The 22,614-nt window shown below is 46.8% G+C and overlaps 1 protein-coding gene across 1 annotated transcript; it reads right to left on the reverse strand.

The window, feature by feature from the left end:
- Positions 1-5,300: 5,300 nt before the first annotated feature.
- LOC126541284 (protein D2-like) lies at positions 5,301-5,944 on the reverse strand. Its single transcript, XM_072286857.1, has 2 exons — positions 5,824-5,944; positions 5,301-5,770 (listed from the first exon to the last, which is right to left on the reverse strand). Exons 1-2 carry the CDS (start codon positions 5,942-5,944, stop codon positions 5,301-5,303), a joined length of 591 nt encoding a protein of 196 aa, XP_072142958.1.
- Positions 5,945-22,614: the final 16,670 nt, after the last annotated feature.

A 22,614-nucleotide genomic window follows, 5' to 3' on the forward strand; every position in this document is an offset into this window, starting at 1 on the left:
GAACACAAACTTCATCGAGGGTCTAAAGAACGCCGACTCACACGCGTGAGCGGCGACGATGTTACGATATACTTGCGCAATATTATTTCCATACCATTTCTCATGCAGGGAGAATAAGTGATGGGCAGACAGAATGTGAACTAAGTTAAAACGTCGCCCAGCATGCAGACGAGTACGAGATCTGCAAAGAACTCAGTTCAGATGGAAGAAAAGTATTTCTTGCAGAAAGTATAGGACATGCTCAGTTTCCCTAGCAGGTGGTGTCGCTTCAAAGAGGAAACTTTGATGCCGCTTAAATTTTCAAAAAACAGGAGACGATGTGGGGAAGTGGTAGAAACCGATAGTGGTAGTGCCTTAAACGAATGACAGAAAAAAAGAAGAAAGAACTGCAGGAACTCCTTCAGCTGTACTTTTCGCAAGTACAGTTACACGAGGGAGCCTGTAGAGTACTATATTCATGGCAGACTTTCTGTGGCAATGAAGGGGAACATACAGGCGAGGTACAGTGATCAAGCAGCGCTAGGGGGAGGAGCAGGTGAGTGTGCGTCTCCACCACTATTCCGGCCGTGGCTGCGCATGATTGCCCGCGTGGCTGAGAGTATAAGCGACCTGATCACCCTATATTGGAGGTAATATGCAAGGGGTGCAAAGATTGGCGAGCCGTGATGGCTGGTGGCTATATGTGCACAGTCTTCCCGAGTGCCTAGTGCTGGAGGTCACTCAATATCAAGTTTCGGAAAAGGGTTGCAGCGAGAGGCAGCAGAAGCGAGAGGCCCCCTCTGTTTGCGCTCTTCATCACGCCAGCGTTGTGACAGGGAGTGTTTATGGTCATAAAGGGAGATCTGTGCATGTTTACCTGTTCACGCGTGACACCATGCTTGTGAATTCAACTAGAAAGCGAATGTTTTCTGCAATTCACACGGCCGATAAGACTACAAACCTTACTTTGTGTAGGTGTCTAATACATTGATGTTGCTATCAATGTCTCGGCTTTCGAGCGAAACTGCGGCTGTTCTCCCATCTTTCGTACCATTTTCCCCTTTCCCAGTACATGCCATATGGTAACCAACTGGAGATATCCTCTGGTTAATGTCCCTGTGTTTCCTTTACCTATCCCTCTCTCTCTCACTCTCTAACACTGGATTAGGCACACCAATTTTAACATTGGTCTGGGGCGCTATAACGTAAAACTATTCCAAACTTTCCTATTCCAATTCTGTAATCAGCCCTTCGCGATTGGCCAAAAACTTTTTTGGACCACCCCCCACTTCACCTGTCTGTCACGTGACGTCACGTAAAACCGTGATAGCTCTCCATCATGATATGACGTGTAGACACTAATTATGCATCATTTGACCGAAAAAAGAAAAATAGTTATTTCTGACTCGACGCCTTTTCGCCATCAGCCCCCGCCTATTGGTCAAAAGTTTTCCAGCTGCACCCACTTCACCTGCCTGTCACGCGGCGTCACAAAACCGCAAAAGTTCACCGCGTCAAAGGGACGTGTACGCATTAAAGATGCATTAATATGCCGAACAAAATTGAATTTTCTTCTTAATAGCCGCAGGATGCCGCGTTCCGAAAGGAATAAAAGATGGCTGCCGCCGATCGCTCAGGCACTGGCTACTCGCACCTGCCGGAGAGCATGGGTTCATTTGCGTATAATAGAACTTCTTGAGTGGCCGTGTAACATTTTCGAGTACTTTCGGCACGTTTACAACCTCAATCTGCCAACTCTTCTTTGCTGAGGATCCGTTTTAGCGTCATTCTTAGGCTTCCGTTGCATGCCGTCGCGATTTTCGACCAGCCACCGCAAGCTAAGTAAGGGAAAGCGGACCAATGGCAGACGCCGGCACCCCTCTCTTCATCCGGTTATCGACTTTCAGTGCAGTGGCTCGGCCCTATCAAATCCCTCTCCACTTGAGCGTGCTCCTCGCCTCTTGTCAGCCAATTAGATAAGGCAAGCCGCTCAGTGCAGGCAATGTTATTCGTTTTTCAAGCAAACAAAAGTGACCTCCTTTTAATGAGGAGAGCGTTTGATTGGTCTGTTTAGACAACCCTGCGGGTGACCACCCGGTGCTTGCGTCGGTGGTTACGCAAATTTGACGTCAGGAGATTTGAATAAAAACATATTGGAATAGTTTTACGTTATAGGGCCCCTGATTACTTATTGTGCTAGTGCAGTAAGAAGTTCGGCTAAAGAACCCTACAGGCATTGATCCATTCTAAAACCTGCCAGCTTGAGAACCTGAACCCATTTCATGGTGTAAACCTAGTGGCACAACTGTTCTGCCGTGTTCGAATGCTAAATAGTAGTGGAAAGCTCTTATGAGAATAGGATGAGGAAGCGGACGCAAGCTATGGGCTGATGAGCTTTGCAAAGGCGTGTCGGCATTAGCTCCGCCCAAGTATCTCCTTATACCGTGCACGGATAAACATTCCCCTATTATTCGACTTAATAATTCTGCGGAAAGCCGCAAGGTGGAGAGAAGTAATTAATAAAGGAAAAATGAGACATCCACTCAATCGTAGGAATTGCTACAAAGGAAACCTATACGGGTTCCTCGAAAGAATAGCCTCCCAGTTGAAGAAAAATTCGTCCTCGTCCGGGTCTCGAACCCGGGACCACCGAATTGTTGTCCGACGTAGCTCCCACCGCATGTGAAGGATATTTCGTATACCGGGCCCAAGTCACGCTAAACGTGGGGCCTAGCATGATTTTTCTGGTAGCTTCTTGCAGCCACATAATCACTAGCGTTGATGTGAGGGCACAATTTCGCAAGCTTGTTAGACGCCGAGTACACCATCGCAACACCGTGTCCGATCGATACCTATTCTTTTCCCAGACTTGGTGCCACTTTATGCATATAAGAACAACTTCACACCTGTTGTTCTTTCTTTGATCTTCTTCCGTTCTCCTTTGCTCTCCTTCGCACGTGAGATATACTTGAAGAACTATAGTGGTGGGACTTGAATTACTCCAGGTTCTTTGCTGAGACATTACTAAGACCCAAAGCGAATGCGTAGCCTGCGCCAAGTCTGCCAGGAAGACACGTTCTCAAAATCAAAATTGTCTGGCTGGCACAGAGAAAGGCCTTGCCTCGATGTAGTAGAGGTTTGTTTCTGTCTGCATTAAACGTTGTGGTTTACTTGCCAAACGAATAGCGCTATAGTATACGAGCAGGGCCAGACGGGCGGGCTCACTGGACATTGATCATTGATGATGCGGAGGAAAGGAGCTGTGTCGCCGAGAGCTTGTTGACGAGGATTCAGTCCAGTATTCCTGAAGCGATGGTAATTCGCCGACGTCACAGGTTGTCGGCAACACGTGCGGCAATTAGCCGATTTCATTCCTGACACCATGTCATGAATAAATGGGTGGCCGTCATATAAAATGTGTTAGGATATTGACTTGGCTTTAGTGTAGTTTGTGTTTGTGCAGCTACAGGAAAGGTTACATGGCTATTTATGACCATGACGCGAGAAGATTGCGATGCTAATCTCCTGAAATTACTAATTGGACAATTTTCAAAATGTGGAACTTGTGCAAAAAAAAAAAAGAAACATTGGCTGGGTTGTGTCAGGGAAGCAACCCTAGTGCCCTAGTGGGGCACGTGAAACGTCTTGTGTCTGCTGTAGAGGGTGCCTATAGACACAATGTTACAGGAATGACGTACGTAACCAAATGTACAAGTTACATTTATTCACGCATTAGAAAGCTTACATGCGTAACTCATGTTACAGTCATGTGAGAGTACTACTGTTTAATTTTGTAATCATGCTTGCGCATTATTCGGAGTGCCTGGACCTGCTTGCCCTGCAAAGGGTGTGTGGGCACTAGGGCAAAGAAACGAACCCCCTACTGGTGGCTCCCGAGTCTGCCCTGTGCAGCTCGAGCCCGCTAGCTCGTAGAAGGTTGGAGCTCCTGCGCTTGCCTCCCTCTCCTGTGCTTGCACTTCCTATGGAAACGGACATGTTCCGCCGTTGTCAAAGGGGTTGGATATCCCCTTGTATTTCTGCCCGAGTCTCTCCAGGTCATTCCTGGACCCTACGTGCCGAACGCAAGGAGGCCATGACCAAGCAAGCACGAAGAGAGAGAGAGAGAGAAGGGAAGAAGGAAAGGCAGGAAGGTTAACCAGACTGAGTCCAGTTTGCTACCCTGCACGTGGGGATGGGAATGTGGAGTGAAAGAGAGAGAGAGAGAGAACTTAGGTGTAGGATGTCTATAGTCGGGCACTCAAGTATGTTGCCTTCAGGTAGTGAAAAAGCGCTCGAACTGCTTTCTGGGCTAATGAACTGTGAGGCCAGGCTCCCAAGATATTCGCTTCCGTAAATGGCCTGTCATCCAGTCTATTCAAGGCACACTGGAGAGCCTCACGCTGATTATCGAAGCGAGAACAGTGACACAGAAGAAGACTGATGGTCTCTTCACACTTGCACTTCGCGCACATTGGTGAATCCACCACTCCAATACAATAACTGTACGAGTGTAGCAAGCACGAAATTTCCGCAAATAGTCGCCCACTTGTAGGCCGTATAATTCCTTATGAGAAAAAAGGTTGGAGTTTGATAGATCATACATATTATGGCTTAGTGAGCTCTCTCAAACACTACCACTCCCGCTCGGATCGACAAACGTACTGCCGAGCTGTGCCTCTCTCACAGCCGCGAGTGAGGCTAAATTTAGCTCCGATTGCACCATGGTTGGTACGATAACGCCGCCATCCGTGAATACGACTCACATGTGATCGAGCGATTTCTTCTTTCCTCTACAGAACGATACCAAAGTAAGGCGCGTTGGTAGTACGGCTGCAAAGATATTATCTATAATGCTGTAACATGCGTTCGATACATGCGGTTTTGGTAAGCGACCGGTTTTAGCAAGTGATTGATTTTAAAGGCGTTTCCCGTAAAAATTGTTTTAATTATTCAATTTCACCTTGTAATATCCGACCGATTCATTTTACTGTTACAAGCTTCTGCATTATTTCGGTTAAAATACAATTTCTGTTGATTTCACTTGTTTCCGTTTTCAGCTCTCATCTTTGTGTTCCCACTTATCACTGGCTCCTTTAATTCATTGACAGTCCACCGTAGCGCGGAATTACCATCACTTCAGGAAGGAGACAAGCTTTATTGTCAGAAGTCTCTCGTTCGAAAATGCCTCGTCATTATCATACAAAGAAATGAGCCTGAGTAATTGCAGCAGTAGCAACAACAAGCCTGATGCGGCTGGAGAATTGATTCACTGCGTGAACATATTTTCATTCCGAGTGCATGGCCGATACCTGCTTGAGATGCTACGGCGGAGTACCCTTCGTCTTCGCAGTGTTCTCGGCGTAAAAGAAGGTGCCTGCAAACGGCACCATGTCACCGAGTTTCTTATGGAAGTCTTTCAATTGGAACTTGTTCCTGTGCGTGGGCTTCAGTTTCGCGCTGTTCGAGCTTGAACCGCCTTGACAGTATGCCAGAAAGACGTATCGGTGCGGCCCCGTTCCCCGGGGCGGTGTGGGACCTTCGTACGACACCAGCTGCTCGCCCTCGTGCAGCTTCGTCGTGCTCTTGGCGTTGACCACCATCCAGTGCAACCAGCTGCGTTCCGTCGCAGCGCTGCGGCTCGGCGCGTCGGGATCAAGCATGACCAGAGCGAATGGCGGCGTGCAGTTGACGGCACCGGCCAGGGCAACCTTAGGTGCGCTGGAGGTCTGCTCCGGCGTAAGCGAGCCGTTAATCGTCACCGAATCCTTTCCGTAATCGACTTTTAGCAAGCCTGCCGGGGCATCGCCTAGGGAGAGGTCGTTCACCAGTCCCGCGGTCGCCCACGGATCCGTCGACCGTCGTTGTCCGGAGGGCGGCGATGACTCTGGCGCGGCGTACGCTCCTCCTTGTCTGTAGATCCAGAGCGTAAAAGAAGCGACGCCGACGACAGCTGGACGAACGTCATCGGTCCTGCTCTCGCGATTGGTGTGGCACGGCTTCTGAACTCGCCCTTTGTGAGGCGAGTTTCGGGCGCACCTCCCTATGCTGCGGAGCAGCCGTTCATATATATATACACACACACACACACTGCCTGCTTTCTCGCAGCAGCCGTTGCAAACGAAGCCAGCCTTCCGTTGCGCGTGCCGCATGTTTTGCTTTTCGCTGTATTAGTTCGTACGGTTTTTTGTTTCCTCCGAGGCTTTTCAAAGAACAGCTGCGCCGGCGACGCGGCGCACGCACCCTCGTGCCGGGCCGCTCGTGTTTTGTACGGCGGGTCTTTGCCGACGTCTTTGGACTGCCGAGGTGTCCGCTTGTTGCGAATCGGCGATTTTGATTAGCTGTTCCGTTTTTTACGGGCTGTCGTGGTCCGAGTCTACCGGGAACGGCGTCTTTCATCGCTTTTGCCACCTTAAGAAGGAGGTGAAAGAAGACATTATGACGAATATCTGCTTTCGTCATCGCTTGAGGCGCACGCGTGCTGTAGACTCTGCATGAATGGTAATCGCTGCCTAACACGTTTGTTTCCCAAAACTATCACAAAGGCTATCAGATGCACGTAGCGGTGGTTGATTACGGAGTAACTTAAAGCTACCTGGGTGTCTTTCAGCGTGTGCACTTCGATGTCTCACTATACCCGGCCTTGTGACAACACCGACGTTTGAGTGGAGCATCATCTGAAGAAATTCGCACATTGCTACTAGCAGCGCTTGTTCATGCGCGACTCCTCTAGTCTTCTCGGCATAATAAATAACGGTACAAAGGCATTGGCATGACGGGCTATGCGGGGTATGAAATGTTGCTGCTTAGCGTTGGAAGCATTCTTCGCTGAAGTAGCGTGGATCGAATGATGTGCTAGCATAATGTATGACACTAATTTATGGGAGCGCAGTTGAGAGCAATGGAAGCTACACGGTCGGCAACCCTGACATCGAAAGAAAGACCTAGAGTGGGCCCCTGTCTTCATTGGCTGTAGTCAGCCCTTCGGCTGACGACAGCCAGTGAAGATATAAAATCAGTGTGTCTGCCAAGTTCACATTTCCAACTTCCCTGAGATTGCCAGCTTTTCCCTGAGTGCCTTTGCAAAATTCCCTGAGTGATGCAGAACTATGTTTTATTTCAAGACGAGCTGAAAACATATCACCCGGTGCTGTCACTCTCTGGTAAGCATATTAAAAAAGCTAGAAAAAAAAACGACTTCATCCAATTTGAATACTAAGGAGTAGTGTTTATGTTATTCAAAAAGAGAATAGAAGGGAGGGGTTAGTAAAATGCACAGCAAATAAAATGTCTTCGAAAAAAATTGCAAATCGAGTCGGATATTGTCAAATACTAATAAAGAAGAGATGCATGCAAAAGCAAATATTTTCGAATATGAGCTATTTCTATCAACTCATAGCAAGCTCAGTGGTTGAGGCCCAAACTTTGTCACATTTGAGATTCTCTCTCAAAAGTTCGTAAGTCAACCTCAACTCTACTGACATTCAGCCCGCGCACGATGCCTCAGTGTTGTGTTTCACTGCTTTAAAGAGTTTATTTTGGTTTGGATGAGGGACACTTGCATCTCGGTATCAACCAACACTTTGTTTTTTGAGCTCAAGCTCCTTCAAAACGGCGGCAGTACGCTTCCTTTCATGTTCATTCCTGAATGCATAGGTCCTTTCTGTTCTTGTACTCCTTCCGCCACTCGTTCGCCCCACGGACCATTTGAAGCATCTTCTTGGTCTGTTGCATAGTTCGCGTCCGAGTTTTCGAACTCCTTAGGGGCCGCGAAAACGTCCGAAATATCGGCCAGTTGGAAAAAAACAAATGCATGTCATTTACTGCCTTTAAGGGCTCCAACCACCGCACGCGTATTCGAAAGCGCTCTGAAGACCTGTCGGTACACGTATTAGGCATGTCGGTGCTCGTATTGTGACAGGAAATACCGACTGCACGCGTGTATAATTAAGGTATACATACTAGCTCCCGTGGCAACAGCCCCTTCCCACGCTTGTTATTCTTCACTGTAATACTTTTGCGTATGCTTCACCAAGTAAAATTAATACCCGCCGTGGTTGCTCAGTGGCTATGCTGATGGGCTGCTGAACACGAGGTCGCGGGATCGAATCCCGGCCACGGCGGCCGCATTCCGATGGGGCGAAATGCGAAAACACCCGTGTACTTAGATTTAGGTGCACGTTAAAGAACCCCAGATGGTCGAAATTTCCGAAGTCCTCCACTACGGCGTGCCTCATAATCAGATAGTGGTTTTGGCACGTAAAACCCCATAATTTAATTCTTTAAGTAAAATTAATGTACGGAGACGTAGCTGACTTTCGGGAACCGACATTATGCTATGCACCGTGCTTTCCAAGCTTCTAAGCCAATCGCGAGGACCGCAAAGGCGGAGTCCATGTCATTGCTGACAGCAGCGAATTCTTTCAATAAAAAACACGGCACCCAACGGCAAGAAGCTTCATAGCGAACGTAGAAGCAGCTAGGCCTAGCGTTGCCGCAGTGGTGGCTACGGCTGCCAGCGGATCTGCGTGCGAGAGGACCAGTTTGAGGCGGCGAGGTAATCAAAATGGCAGCAGTGGTGGCTTTGATTAATGCCGTTTCGGACCTGCCGTCACGGCGAAACGTCCGGAAAATGGCACGGCGAAGAGTACTTGCGTCCGAAATTTCAGACATTCTGATACATTGACTCTATGGGGTACGTGGTAGTGCCGCGAAGCCGTCCAAATTATCGGCAATCCGGAAAGTCGGTCGTTGACTGTACGCTGGCGACTCCTCCAGCCGACGACAGGACGTCAAAGACGATTCATTACGATTCCTATCTGTTACTCGAGCCAGCATTACCGCGACTTTCGACCCTTTCAATAATGTTACAGCTAATTTTCCCTGATAGAGGTGCACATTCTCTGAGTTTTCCTTAGTTTTTCCAGACAACTCAAAATCCCTGAGAATTCCAGGTCTTCCCGGTTGCTAGACACCTTGCACTAATCGATGGGGCATGCGCAGAGACACACTCATAATGATTTACCGCATCTATATCCCAACTATGCTAGAGTTCGGCTGTGTGTTATTCTCCGGCGCCGCGGCTTACAAGCTACACTCACTAGTTTTACTGGAACGGGAAACGCTTCGCTTATGTCTGGGGCTACCAAAGTTTGTAGCCAACGCTGTGCTCTACAAAGAATCACGATTACCTTCCCTTGAAATGAGATTTAAGATACTAACCGTTCAAACATTCATAAGGCTCTATGAATTCCCACTAAGAAGGTCCCAGCCCATCTTACCAAGCACCGAGCCCAATTTCTTGGAGTCAGATGTCCTCGGATTCACGCGCCACAAGTCACTAAAGCACAATCGTTATTGAATCCGTTAGATGTAAATATAAATGATGTAATCACGGCAAAGAGCATCTCAAATTCATTGGTTATTACTTATGGTGATTTATACCCAAACAATGCAAAGCAGCTTCCCTCGCACATTCTTAACGGTTTACTCCAGGATCACTTGAATCAGCTTCGCACTAACGTAATTATAGCAAACATGCTTCACAGAGTGACGAAAAGGCAGGAGTTGGAATTTTTTCATCATCCCTGAATTGGTCTTTTTCCATTCGGCTTCCCGACTTCACTCCAATATATCCAGCGGAATTCCTAGCTGTTGTCCTAGCCTTACGTAAGCTACAATCTTCCAGGACAACCGCGGTAATAATCACAGATTCTTTGTCGCTGTGCACCTCACTTACTGCCCTCGGCGAGTCGCATATATTAAAATCTTTATACTCACTCGCCGCAAGTCATTTGCGGAGCTTACGATAAATATGGGTACCTGGGCACAAAGTTATACTTATGAATGAGGTGGCAGACAGCTTGGCCAAGGCTTCTATCAGCGGCCCGGGGCTTACCCTTCTTCCAACAATGGGTTTTATCACGTCTGTCGGGCTCAGAAGATAAATCCTTTTAACATTAAAATCAAATCTGAAATCATCCTCGGAACTACACCACTTACAATTCCCTAGGAGCAGGAGAGGTTGCAAAACAAGACAAACGGAAGTGACATTAACAAGACTGCGTTGTCGAGTCCCATCTCTAAATTTTTTACATGCACCGATCTAGTCTGGCAATATCCCCATTGTGCCACTCTAGCAACTCAGTAGAGACGATTGAGCACTACTTACTGGAATGCCGGCGTTTCTCCTCCATGAGGAAAATGACATTAGAAATTACAGTGCGACAGCTCGGCCTGCCATTGAACACTCCGGTACTGCTGTCTTTTGGAGCGTCTGTGCTTGGGCACTCACAAAGGAATGTGTGCGTCACCTTCGAAAAATTCATTATCGAATCAAACCGATTTTATTGTTGACCGTATTATCCTTTTCATTCCTCCTTTATTGCCTCATTTATATTATATATATAATTTTTTTCTCCTCATTGAATGATAGTCTACTGAACAGTTTTGAATTTTTCCTCGTTTCAATTTATGCAATAATATTATAGATCTTTAAATTCATTACCTGAGCACATAAGCAAAGTCTGCACGACTCTTGGCCAATCCCCGTGAGTGGGTATGTGCCGAACTCATCAGGGCCGCCGCCGCCGTCGTCGTCGTCGTGGTCGTGGTCGTCGTGGTCGTGGTCGTCGTCATCATCATCGAGGGTATGGGTCAGTGTATTCTCATTTAAATAAGAAATTGAAAGCGACGCGGGCCCGTCAAATGGCATATTTCAAGTAGTTTCTAGTCGTTCCTATTGGCAACGCTGCATGGTTGCTACAGCGAAGATCCGGGCAATGTATTTCATCCTCAAAGCATCAGTGCACGCAAGACATCGTCTTCCCTCATTTTCAAGTCAGCCAGCAGTGTACAATTTCCTTCACATCCGTATGGCTAATTTCGTGAAAGTAGTTTGGAACATTTTTAAGCCGCAAAGAACTAATCCAGACTAGACTGACCAAATTGGAGCTGCAGCAACAAGCGCTGGAAGAGCTTGCTCAAAAAGACGTGGCTCCCAAAGTGTGAGTGTAAAGCGCCGACGCAGAAAGTGAGTTCCATTATGAATACTATCCAAAAGTATTAAAATCAGCACCGTTGAATCCAGCTAACATAAATCATAGCAAAGTCAGCCAGCCGGAAGCAGTGGTTTTCAAACATAGGTCGCTTGTCCTGCTAGCTGGTTATTCGGGAAACATTATGAGTACACCTCAATCTACATTATGTCTAAATTACAAGTATTGTGCCATAGAGAAATTATTTCTTAGGCAATTTGTGTCTCATTCGTACTCTCTGTGACGGTTAAAAAACGTGACGTGACGTGCCTTTCACAATAGGGCACGCCGTAAGGCGCTCATCACAGTTTTGCTTGCATGAATGTGACCAAAACAGATGGCTGTTGCACCATCAAAATTTGCAGACATGCGGTCGTGATTTCGTAAAATTCACAAATATACGTTGTGTGATCGCTAGCTTGTTTCTAGAGCAATGAAGAAATTAAAAAATTAAAATTAAATTATGTGGTTTTACGTGCCAAAACCACTTTCTGATTATGAGGCACTCCGTAGTGGAGGACTCCGGAAATTTCGACCACCTGGGGTTCTTTAACGTGCACCTAAATCTAAGTACACGGGTGTTTTCGCATTTCGCCCTCATCGAAATGCGGCCGCCGTGGCCGGCAACGAAGAAATTAAATGACCCTTCTGCTTTCCAAGGCAAAACCGCAGAACGTTGCATGGGATGTGGTGCGCGCTTGACACAGACCAGCTGGATTTCTGTTTGTTCTTTTCCTTGACATATATTGCATTACGTGGCGAAGTACTAACGGTGAGGAAGTAGGTACAGTTTCATAATGTGTAAAGTAACGTAGAGAACATAAAGTAACATAGGAACACCTGCTTATTTGAAAAAAGGAAAGCAGTGGTGAATGCGATGCACAAAAAGAAAAGAAGTCGGCTCGACAGAGCTGGCCCACTCGTAGGGCGTACCACTGCGTCAAAGCCAGAATATCCCACTCACAACTCTGTCTCTGCAAGTTCAGACCTGAATAGAAAAAAGGAAGACATAGAACCTACCTAAATGCAGAAAAGGCGACTTCGTATACTGAACTTAAATAGTTATGGACACCAAGAAAGCACTGGGACGCGCGCTAGTTACCCGGCTACTGCTCAAGGGCGACTACATAGCATTACATGCTCCGGTTGTGCACGGTTCAGCCTACGGTGCAGCATAATCACACAAGGCACCAGAGGAAGCCAAATTTACCAAGCCCGATGTAACAGAAAACAATAACATTGAGCGTTTGCTAATAAGTCTTCAAAAACTTTTTTTTTGTGCCTTAAGAGGAAGCCTTATTTCGGGCCCAACTGCAAAGCGGCCTAGTCAAATACATGTAAAATGCAACAACGTTTTTTCTGAGATAGCCCCTGGACCAATTTTAATGAAATTAGCTGCATTTGGTAGAGAAAAGTAATTCTAGTGACTGTTGAAAGGGGAACTTCGATTTAGTGCGTGAATTTTGTTAAAATGATTTTCAAAAATGCGAAAGTCAGAAAAAAAGAATAGAAGCACGAAGTTTACAAGTTAACAGCTCTGCATCAAGAACACATATCACGGTTTTGTAAACGGCATGCTCTAGATCATTGAAAGCGGACAAATTTCGTACGCCATCTTATATCTTACGTGAATTTCTTATGTTGTGTACGAGAGTTCTGCAAAAACTGTATTTCCATATTACAAAATTTTTTGACATTCGTATGCAACATATCGATTTGGTCCGCTTTAGATGTACTATTAGATGCAATTAACATAATTATGATATCATTTTTCATTACTGAGTTACAGAGTTCTAAATTGACGACCGAAATTAAGAATTAGAAACGAACAGTCACTAGATCTCAAGTTTTTCCCTTAGATGCGACAAAGCTCGTTAGACATGGCAAAGCGGTAGATCAGAAAAACAAATTCTCCTTTTACATGCATTTAGATAGGAGTACCCGAGCTAAAGCTTCCTCTTAATCCGACATTTGAAAATTTCTGTCTTTAATGGCGTTGTTCTTGTGAAACCTCCTGAATTTTTTTTACGGCATCTCTATTTTACTTTACGTCTGTCACCTGTTTCCCGGTCTGTACACCTTCTTGTCGCGTGCGTGTAATTTTTAGAATACAGCAGTAGAAGTCAGGCTATGGAAGTTTTGCTACAGTACGCGGCCAGCTCTGGAGGAGTCGTCAGAGAAATTACTTCGGCCGCGTCTAAATTATTGAAAGTCTTATTTTCGGTTATTATCAGTTAAATTCTTGAATTTTCAAAGTCGATTGAATTCCTAAAATATTCAAGTTGCCTGCTCCGCTGGATTCTTGGCAAGTGTACCTTAGTGGTTATGCGCCACAGTACGAGGTCATCATCATCATTACCACCACCACCACCACCATGTCAGCACCCGGAGTGAGTGCCATGTAGTACGTTTAGCTTACAACAATGACAACAAAAGCAAAGCATTCAGCTCTCCAGCCGGCCTACGTCGTTTACCCGAACGACTAGTCGGACACGCTGCCAATGCCGCCCTAGGCTGTGGAACACGCGCTACGAATTTAAAATGCATGAGTATAGAGGATCCGCCGTTTTTTTTTTTTCGAAGCTCGTTCAGCGGCTTCTTAGAGAGCGGCGGCAATACAACTTCCTTCGCCCCCATTCTATGTAATCGACGTGCACTACTGCCGCAGTTTAGCGGATCCTGTATTGATCCTACTGATCCTACTGCCGCCCCAGCCCGGGGCCGTGGAACAGGCGCGACGAATTTAATATCCATGAGTATAGTCACTCAAACGCTTTTTTTTTCTTCCAGCTTGGTCCGTGGCAAGCGGATACTGTATTCGTGGCGTCTCCCCGCCTCTTGGGCAATGTGCGAGCGTGTAAGGCAAGTCCTCTTCCCCACATCGCTCAAGAAGAACGCGCTTGTGGATGTAAATCCCAATAGGTACCACGGCCTCCGCGAAGCTGCGCTCGCACGTTAGAGCCCCGATTACAGCCCCGAATGTCGCTAGGCACCCCTAGAAACAGCCGTAGCTCGGCGTCCGCGACCCCCTTCATTCGACAGGGACCCCGAGGAGGCGTCGCCGTCTCAATTCGGTCGGAAACTCTTGTCTTATTCAAGATGACGGAACATGAAGCGTCCAGCTTCCTTACGCGTCAGTCCAATAAAAAGGCCGTTAATTAAAAAAATTAAGTTATGGGGTTTACGTGCCAAAAGCGATTTCCGATTATGAGGTACGCCGTAGTGGAGGACTCCGCAAATTTCCACGACATGGGGATCTTTAACGTGAACCTAAACCTAAGCTCACGAGTGTTTTCGCATTTCGCCTCCATAGAAATGCGGCCGCCACGGGAGGGATTCGATCCCGCGACCTCGTGCTCAGCAGTCAAACAAAAAAGGCCGTCCTGAATCCTGAATACAATATTTATTGCGCGATGTCAGGACATCGTGCTGTGGCCCGGAGTTCCGACGTAGGAGATTCAGTAGGTATATAGCGTCCCAAAACCATAAGGCAAGCACCGACATCGTGGCCGAGTGTTAAGGACACTTGCCCGTGCCGGCACATCCGTGGTTCCTAACCGCGGGTGGAAATTGTGGTATCACGACCCAGGTTGGCCTGTGGCATCAGGTCAGGGCCGGAACCCGGCTCCGCACCTCAGAGAGCCAGCAGTTGGGTGCGGCGGGTGCTTTCAATAGCCGCGGTGGGTACGCTCATCGGAGCTGTGGGGGATCGACCCCCAGGCTAAAGGCTATTCGAAAGTGAGGGTTCCCCAGAATTTTTTTTATAACTTCTGTTGTGGTTTTTGGGTTGTGCAAAGCGTCATTAAATGACGGAATTAAAACATTTCTGTGAATCCAATTAACATATACAGTTTTTATTCCACCGTGTTCGGTCGTTCAAAAGCAACAAGCACGACGACGACGGCGAGAAACGTTTTACATGAATAAGCTGACTCGCTCGCATTATCATCGCTAAATGTTTCTCCTGATTCTTCTTCTTTAACAGGAGCTAGACTTAAACGCCTTTATTGCTGAATTGTAATCAATCATCCATACTTTCCGCAGATGATTTTCGACATACAAATTTCGGTGGAACACCAGCAAATGCCTTTCACGCCAATGCGAGGTCGCGTTATCGTGCTTCCTCTGTAGAGTTCCCCACCTAAATTTGCACCTTCATAGATCTTGTTTACCCATGACTAACCTCTGCCCTTCCTCTAATGAACAAGAAACTATTGACCATTTCTTTATTTTATGCCGCCGCTTCTCTTCCCTCCGCCAAACATTTTGTCTTCTGGTGCCTGTCAATTAGGCCCCAGAAGACAAAATGTTTGGTGTTTTGTGTTCAATAAAGCATCTGGGAGGTTACTCTGCTAGGGTACCGACCGTAGGACATTTTATTTGTACCTTTAGTTCATTAGTTTATTTTTATTTATTTAGGTTATGTGTAGGTACTCTCAAACTCTGTGTTACCAGTGAATTGCCAAATGCTTCGTTCTGAATGTTCGCCTTTGGCCCTTTTCGTATGTTGTAGGGCGTATGTTCCAATCCATCCATTGTAGTCAATCCTTCTAGTGTTTACGAGCCATGTTTTGAGGCAACAACAAGAAACGTACTTAGGGCAATTCTCACAGTGGGTATGTATGGGCCAGAATAGTCTCATAAATAAGAAATTGAGAACGTCGCGGGCCTGTGCAATGGTTTGATTCACGCACTTTCTTGTCATTCCTATTAGCAATGCTGCATGATTTTTACAGCAAAGATAAGGGTAATGTCCTTCCTCCTCAAGGCATGAGTGCACGCAAGACATCGTCTTCCGTCATTTTCAAGTCAGCCAGTAATGTACATTTGCCGTCACGTCCATATGGCTAATTTTGTTTAAGTAGTTTTGAAACATTTATTAGCTGCAAAACACTTATTCAGACTAGATTGACCAAATTGAAGCTGCAGCTACAATCGCTGGAAGAGCTCGCTCAATAAAGGCGTGGCTGCCTCAGTGAGAGTGTAAAGTGCCGGCGGAAAAAGTGAGTTCCATCATGAGTACTATCCAAAAGTATTAAAAACAGCGCTATAGAATTCAGCTGATATAAACGACAGCGAATTCCGTTAGCCTGATGCAGTGGTTCTCAAACATAGGTTGCCAGGTACTCCTTGTCCTGCTGTAGCTGGTAATTTGGGAAACATTATGAGTACAACTCAACCTACATTATATCTAAATTTACAAGTTTTTCGCCATAGAGTAATTATTTCTGAGGCAATTTACATCTCATTCGCAGTCACTCTGACGATTAAAAAAAAAAAAAAACGTCACGTGACGTGCCTTTCACACTAGCATACGACGTAAGGCACTCATCCCTGTTTCGCTTGCACGAATATGACCAAAAAGGATGGCTATTGCACCATCAAAACTTGCAGACATGCTCTCGGGATTACGTAAATTTCACAAATATCGTTTGTGTGACCGCTAGCTTGTTGGTATGGAACTGCTTCTATACAGCAACGAAGAAATTAAATGAGCCTTCCGCTTTCCAAGGCAACACCGTAGAACGTTGCATGGACTGTTGTGCGCGCTTTACATAGGCCACGTGGAGTTCTGTTAGTTCTTTTCCTTGATGTTTCTAGCGTTAGGTGGTGGAGTCGCGACGGTGAGGAAGCCGGTACGCTTTCATAAAGTGTACCTGCTTACCTGAATAAAGCGTACGCGCGCTAGTTACCCGACGTCTACTCAAGGGCGATTACGTTGCGTTATGTAGCGTAGCACTACGTGCTATGGCTGCGCCCGGTTGAGGCTACGGAGCAGCATAATCGCAAAAGGCACTACGGGCAGCTACATTAAACAAGGATGATGTAACAGAGAACAATTATGCAACAGTGCGCGTTGGCTAATAGGTTTTCAAAAACATATTTTTTATCGTTGCCTAATTCCGCTATTTGAAACATACTGTTTTTAATGGTATTCTTTAGAAGAAACCACTTCATTTTTTTTTACTGCTTCTCTCTGTTGTTTTACGTCTGGCACCCGCTTCCCGGCCAGTACAACCTTTTGTTGGGTGCGTGGAATTTTTAGCAGAACAGAGCAAAAGTCATGCTGTGGAAGCTTCGCTACAGTACGCGGATGGCGCTGGAGGCATCATCAGAGAAAATACCTCGCCCGCGTCTAAAATTTTGGACGTCTTATTTCCTTGCGCTGATCAGTTATACTATGGAACATTCGAGCTCTATTCAATTCACGCATTAATGTAGTTGCCTCCTCCACTCGGCTGTGTGCAAGTCTACCTTAGTAGGTATGCACCAGGGCTCGAGGTGATTATCATCATTACCACCACCACCACCATGTCAGCACGTAACGTAAGAGCCATATAGGTTTAGCTTACAACAATGATAACATAAGCAAAGCATTCGGCTGCACAGCCGCCCTACGTCGTTCACCCGATGGACCAGTTGGACATACTGCCGCTGCAGCCCGGGGCCGTGGAGCAGGCGCGACGAATTTAAAATCCATAGTCGCTCCGATGTTCTTTTTATTTTGTTCCAGCTCGGTGAGCGGCAGGCCCACACTGTGTTCATGGCGTCTCCCCGCCGCTTTGGCAATGTGCGAGCCTGTAAGGCAAGTCCTCTTCGCCACGCCGTTCCAGATGAGCGAGCTTGCGCCCGAAGATCCCAATAGGCATCACGGGCTACTCGAAGCTGCGCTCGCACGTTACAGTCACGATTAGAGCCCCGAATGTCTCTACGCGCTCCGAGGAACAGCCGCAGCTCGGCATCCACGACCACCTTCATTCGACCGTGACCCCGAGACGGCCTCCTCCTCTCTCATCGGGCGGAAACTAGTGTCTTACTCAAGACCACGGAACCTGTGACGACCAGCTTCCTGCCACGTGAGTGCAATAAAAAAGGTCGTTCTGAATCCTGAATATAATATTTTCTGCGCGATGTCAGAATCATGCTGTGGCCCGGAGTACCAACGTAGCGGAAACAGTAGGTATATAGCGTCCCAAATCCATAAGGTAAGCACTGACATCGTAACCGAGTGTTTAGGACACTTGGCCCGTGTCGGCACATCTGTGGTTTCTAACTGCGGGTGGAAATTGTGGTATCACGACCCAGGTTGGCCTGTGGCATCAGGTCAGGGCCGGAACCCGGCTCCGCACCTCAGAGAGCCGCCATTTGGGTGCGGCGGAGGCTTTCAATAGCCGCGGTGGGTAATCTCAGTGGAGCTGTGGGGGCTCGACCCCCGTGGCTAAAGGCTATTGGAAAGTGAGGGTTCGCCACAATTTTTCTTTTTTTTTCTTTGATAACTCTTGTAGGGGTGATTGGGTTTGGCAAACTGTCATTAAAACATTTCTGGTCATCTAATCAAAATATTTCGTTCTTGTTTCATTAGCTTCTATTCCTCAACAACAACAACAACAAGGATGATGACGGCATCAACGACAACACCAACAAGAACAATCCTTGGACAATCCCCCATAGTGGCTATGCGCCATTGTTTGGCAGACGAAACGACACGAGACAATCCTCACAGGACGGTTCGAAATCCACGGCCAGGCTTCCAAGCCTCTTGTCTCATATCTGACAGCGGATTGGCCACACTTTAACTGCTTGTAGTGTATGGTTTCTCATATAGGTGCGTTTTTTTTTCAGGGACGGTGAATGACAATCTCTGGTTCCGGCCAGGGTTCACCCTGGTTGTCTTGTCGTCCCACTGAGTTGTTGCCCCTGGAGTGTTTTCTTCGCAACGCAGTCAACTCCTTGCCCGTGGCGATGGTTCTCACAGATGGTGGATTCATTCGGTTGACCGCATCAGAAGTTTTCCAGGAGCAGCTGCGCGGTATAATCGAACACGTCACTTTCATCTAGGAGGTGAGGCGTTTTGGCAAGGATGTCATTCTGTGTAACTCATATAATATTCAGTGCCTTGATGATTTTCTTAACTGCAGGAGATTCGCTAGCACTGCGGTTCGAGCTTTCGTGCATCAACATATCGCATGCGTGAAGGGCATTGTTCGAGGGTCCCCACCGATATCACCCCTGAGGCCTTCTTGAATATGCTCTCTCTGTTTGGTGTTGTTTCGGTTCACAGATGCAATAGGTCAGTAGGTGATGACTGAGTTATTATTGAGAGAGTTATCGTTTCGTTCGCCTGTTTAACACGCCCATCTGAAGTGGAGGCTTGGCCGTACTTGTTCCGCGTGGAGGCCTTGACTCGCGAACCACTTCAGTGCCGAAACTGCTGGAAATTTGAGCGCATTGCTAATGCCTGCAGATCTTCAGTGAGATGCTGTAATTGCGGCGGCTCTCACTCCACCTCAGCCTGTGATGTAGATGGTCCGAGGTGTTGCTTATGCGATGGCTCTCATGGTGCTACGCATGCTACCTGACCCGCGCGAGGCCACAAAATGCAGGTGCTCGAGATCACGGCCAAACTTCATTGTTAACGCGCGAAAGCGATAGAAGCGATTAAAGAGCGTGAATTCGGTTACACAGCCGCTGCATTCCGTCAGTCCACATCATTAGAAGCCACAGTTTCGGCCGCAGTAGCAGCAGCTATTGACAAGGCAATCCCACTAGTTATGGAGCGACTTTTGAACACCTTTGCCGAAGTTATAACCGAGATCATGAGTGTCAAATTCAACTGCCTCCTCCAATCGCACTTTGCTGCTGCAGCCCCCAACCTTTCAGCTACTATTACTGCGCAACAATCAAACGAAACAAACTTTGATAGTCAGGCAGAAGTTGCGTCTCATACCTCCGTGTGTTCTCCACTATCAGTATCTGCTGGACGTAGCCATTCATTTGGGCACATGAGGCTTGGGACCATCAGCAGACGACGTAAGATTTCCTCACTTTCTCCTATTGATTGTCATTAATCTAGGCCGAGAAAGGGAAGAACAGTGATCACCACGCGCGGGACGCGTTGCGTTCTGCTGTAGAGTCATCCATTTTAGGATCACCATAGCTTCACTAAAAGTCCTTCAATGGAATCGCCACCTGTATCCTCAAGTTACTTTGACCTTCTTTATCTAGCACACAAACCAATTTCAGATGTTATTTTACTTCGAGAATCATGGCTTTCGTCACACCAAAGATTGACTAATAATAATTTTCAAATATTTCATTTAGATCACCCAGGTAGAGGCGGTGGCCTGCTAGCATTAATCTAATCCAAAAATGTACCATAATGTAACTGTCACTTTTTAACATGTATCCAGACTGCGAAATTTTAGGATTAGATTTCTTAGGGCGGGGTTGTGCTGCGTTTACAGTAGCTAATGCGTATTTCCCGAGCGGAGTCGACGGCACTGATCACCTGGACTCGCTGTGCTGAAAATGTTCTAATGCAATTCTCCTGGCATGAGACTTTAATTCGCATCCTATTTCTCGGGGACTTAAAGCGGATGCTTGTGGAAAGAGGTTGTGGAACTGGATGCATGACAACAATTTTCAATGTCATACTTCAGGTTGAATTATTTTCTACGTGGGCGGTTATCTTCTTCATTAGACTTGACTTTCTCTTCTGCTCATATGTCTATTTCATCTTTGGATACCTTTGATAATGGAATAAGTAGCGATCACTTACTCATTACATTGGAAATATTGCTTTCACGTCAGGCTCCTATTGGATGGAAAAGACGGCTCATGAATGATAAAACTTCAATATCTGCTATAAATGCATGTTTATCAGGGCTGACCACTTGTGATGAGCAACGGATAGCTGACTGTGGTATCACTTTTGAATTCTGCTATTCAGCCCGCTGAGCTTGCGTCTGTGATGGCCGTGTTGCGCGACAGGGTGCGGTGATTGGAGAGGACAAGAACCAGACAAGCAGTGCGCGCGCCGAGGCGAATTCCGTGCTGGGTGGAAAACGACACCATCGAAGAGCGTCCCGCACGTGAACACTCGGCGAAAAAAAAGAAAGTAAAATAAAAAAAAAAGTCAATAGAATCAGAAGAAACCCCAGAGCTTCAAGCAACCAGTGAGCATACGACGAATCGGCCAGAGCGACAGAAAAGCGAGGCACGCTGGCAGAAGGGGGAGAGAGTTCCAGGAAGCGATGCCAGAAGAAGGTCAGCCACTGGGCCAGCAGTTGAAGACAGGCCGTCGGGTTCCAGACCCGAGCCACCAGGACTTCACCCGATCGGGGCCTCCTGCCAACCCGTTCCTGTGCGTCGCCACTCTACTCGATCGTGAACTGCTGCCCGAGGCCGGCGAGCTTCTACGTCCGTGGGCAGAACGAGAGCAGTCAGGCTACGGGCCCGAGTTCTACGCCCAGCTGCCTGGCCAGAACGCCGCCGCCAACTGCTCGTGCCGCCAAGCCGCAGGCCTTCTCTCTCCAAGCTAGAGCTGCCGCTCTCTGGTCGCTCGGTCAACGGCCCAACACCCCGACGTTTGGTGAGACCTACACCACTTCTCTCGTCATCCAGCGTCCGCTTCTCCACGTCGAGACTACTATGCGCCCTCACAGTGGTAGTCAGCCCGGACTAGCGTACTGTTAATACCATCCTAGCCCTAAGCGCGTTTCCTGCCGTTATATGTCCTGGAGTGTTTATTTTATGGGTTTTTATCCTGGTTATACATTTATTAAAAGATTGTGTGTTTGTGTTTTTTGAAACTAACGGCTTTGTCCTCAATTGGGTTCTCGGAAGCTCTGGCTTAGAGAACTGTCTGAACCTTTAAAGAAAAGAACTTGCATCACAGCGGTTATGTCTGGCAGCTCGCCGTCAATCTAGTATTGGTGGAATGAAGCTTTCACACGGGATTATAGACGAAGAAAAGTAGCACGGGAAAGTCTCCAACATAATCATTCAACGAAAACTTGGATGGACAATAAATTCTATGCAGTTGTCTTCAAAAGAACTGTGGCTATAGCTAAAGGCGAACAAAAAAATGCGCTACATTCAACTTTGTCGAAGCCAAAGGAAGATCGGCGCGTTTAGGTTTTTATGAAGAAAAAATCTGTTCAACAGTCCGTATGGACCCATTCTTCTATTGTATCACCTAAAGAAGCGGCGGATTCACTAAATGAGATCACGAAAGGGCTTGAAGCACGCTTTTCTTCACAGTGTCCATGACCTAGGATGTTTAAAGGCTCGGCATCTGAGTTTGTAAACGTTTCCATGTCATAATTATTCAATGTCATCTTAACTACACATCAATCAGCCACTGGACCAGACGGTATCACAACTGCTATGATTAAAGTATTGCTTAACTCTTTCCCAGATGAACTCTTGAGTATAGTTAACTGCAACCTACAATATACATGAACCTCAACTTCTCGGAAAATTGAAAAACTTGGTATTACTTAATAATCGAAACCTCGGATATATGTTGGACAACATTCGGCCAATTCCCCTTACTTCGAATGTAGTCAACATTGTAGAAAAAGTAATCCTTGTCCGCCTCAATGACTTCACTCCTCAGGGCATTCTGAGCTCGAGACAAATATGATTTCGGGCTCAATGATCCGTATGGTCAGCTCACGTTTATTTAGAGAGCCGCGTTCGACTCGCAGGACTGTCAGGAGATGTATTAGCATTGGTAATTTTAGATTTTGCCAAAGCATATGACAGTGTGGAACATGCAATTTTAATTACTAGATCAGTAAGATGTGCTGTTCCAGAC

The sequence above is a fragment of the Dermacentor andersoni genome, chromosome 3 (genome assembly GCF_023375885.2).
Source record: "Dermacentor andersoni chromosome 3, qqDerAnde1_hic_scaffold, whole genome shotgun sequence".
NCBI lineage: Eukaryota > Metazoa > Arthropoda > Arachnida > Ixodida > Ixodidae > Dermacentor > Dermacentor andersoni.

Bases quoted from the DNA above. Each gene is read 5' to 3' on its own strand.
- LOC126541284 (XM_072286857.1), bottom strand. From the start codon at position 5,944: ATGACGTTCGTCCAGCTGTCGTCGGCGTCGCTTCTTTTACGCTCTGGA. The intron at 5,771-5,823 runs GTGGGCGACCGC...ATGCCCCGGCAG, and splicing joins CAACGACGGTCGACGGATCC to GCTTGCTAAAAGTCGATTAC.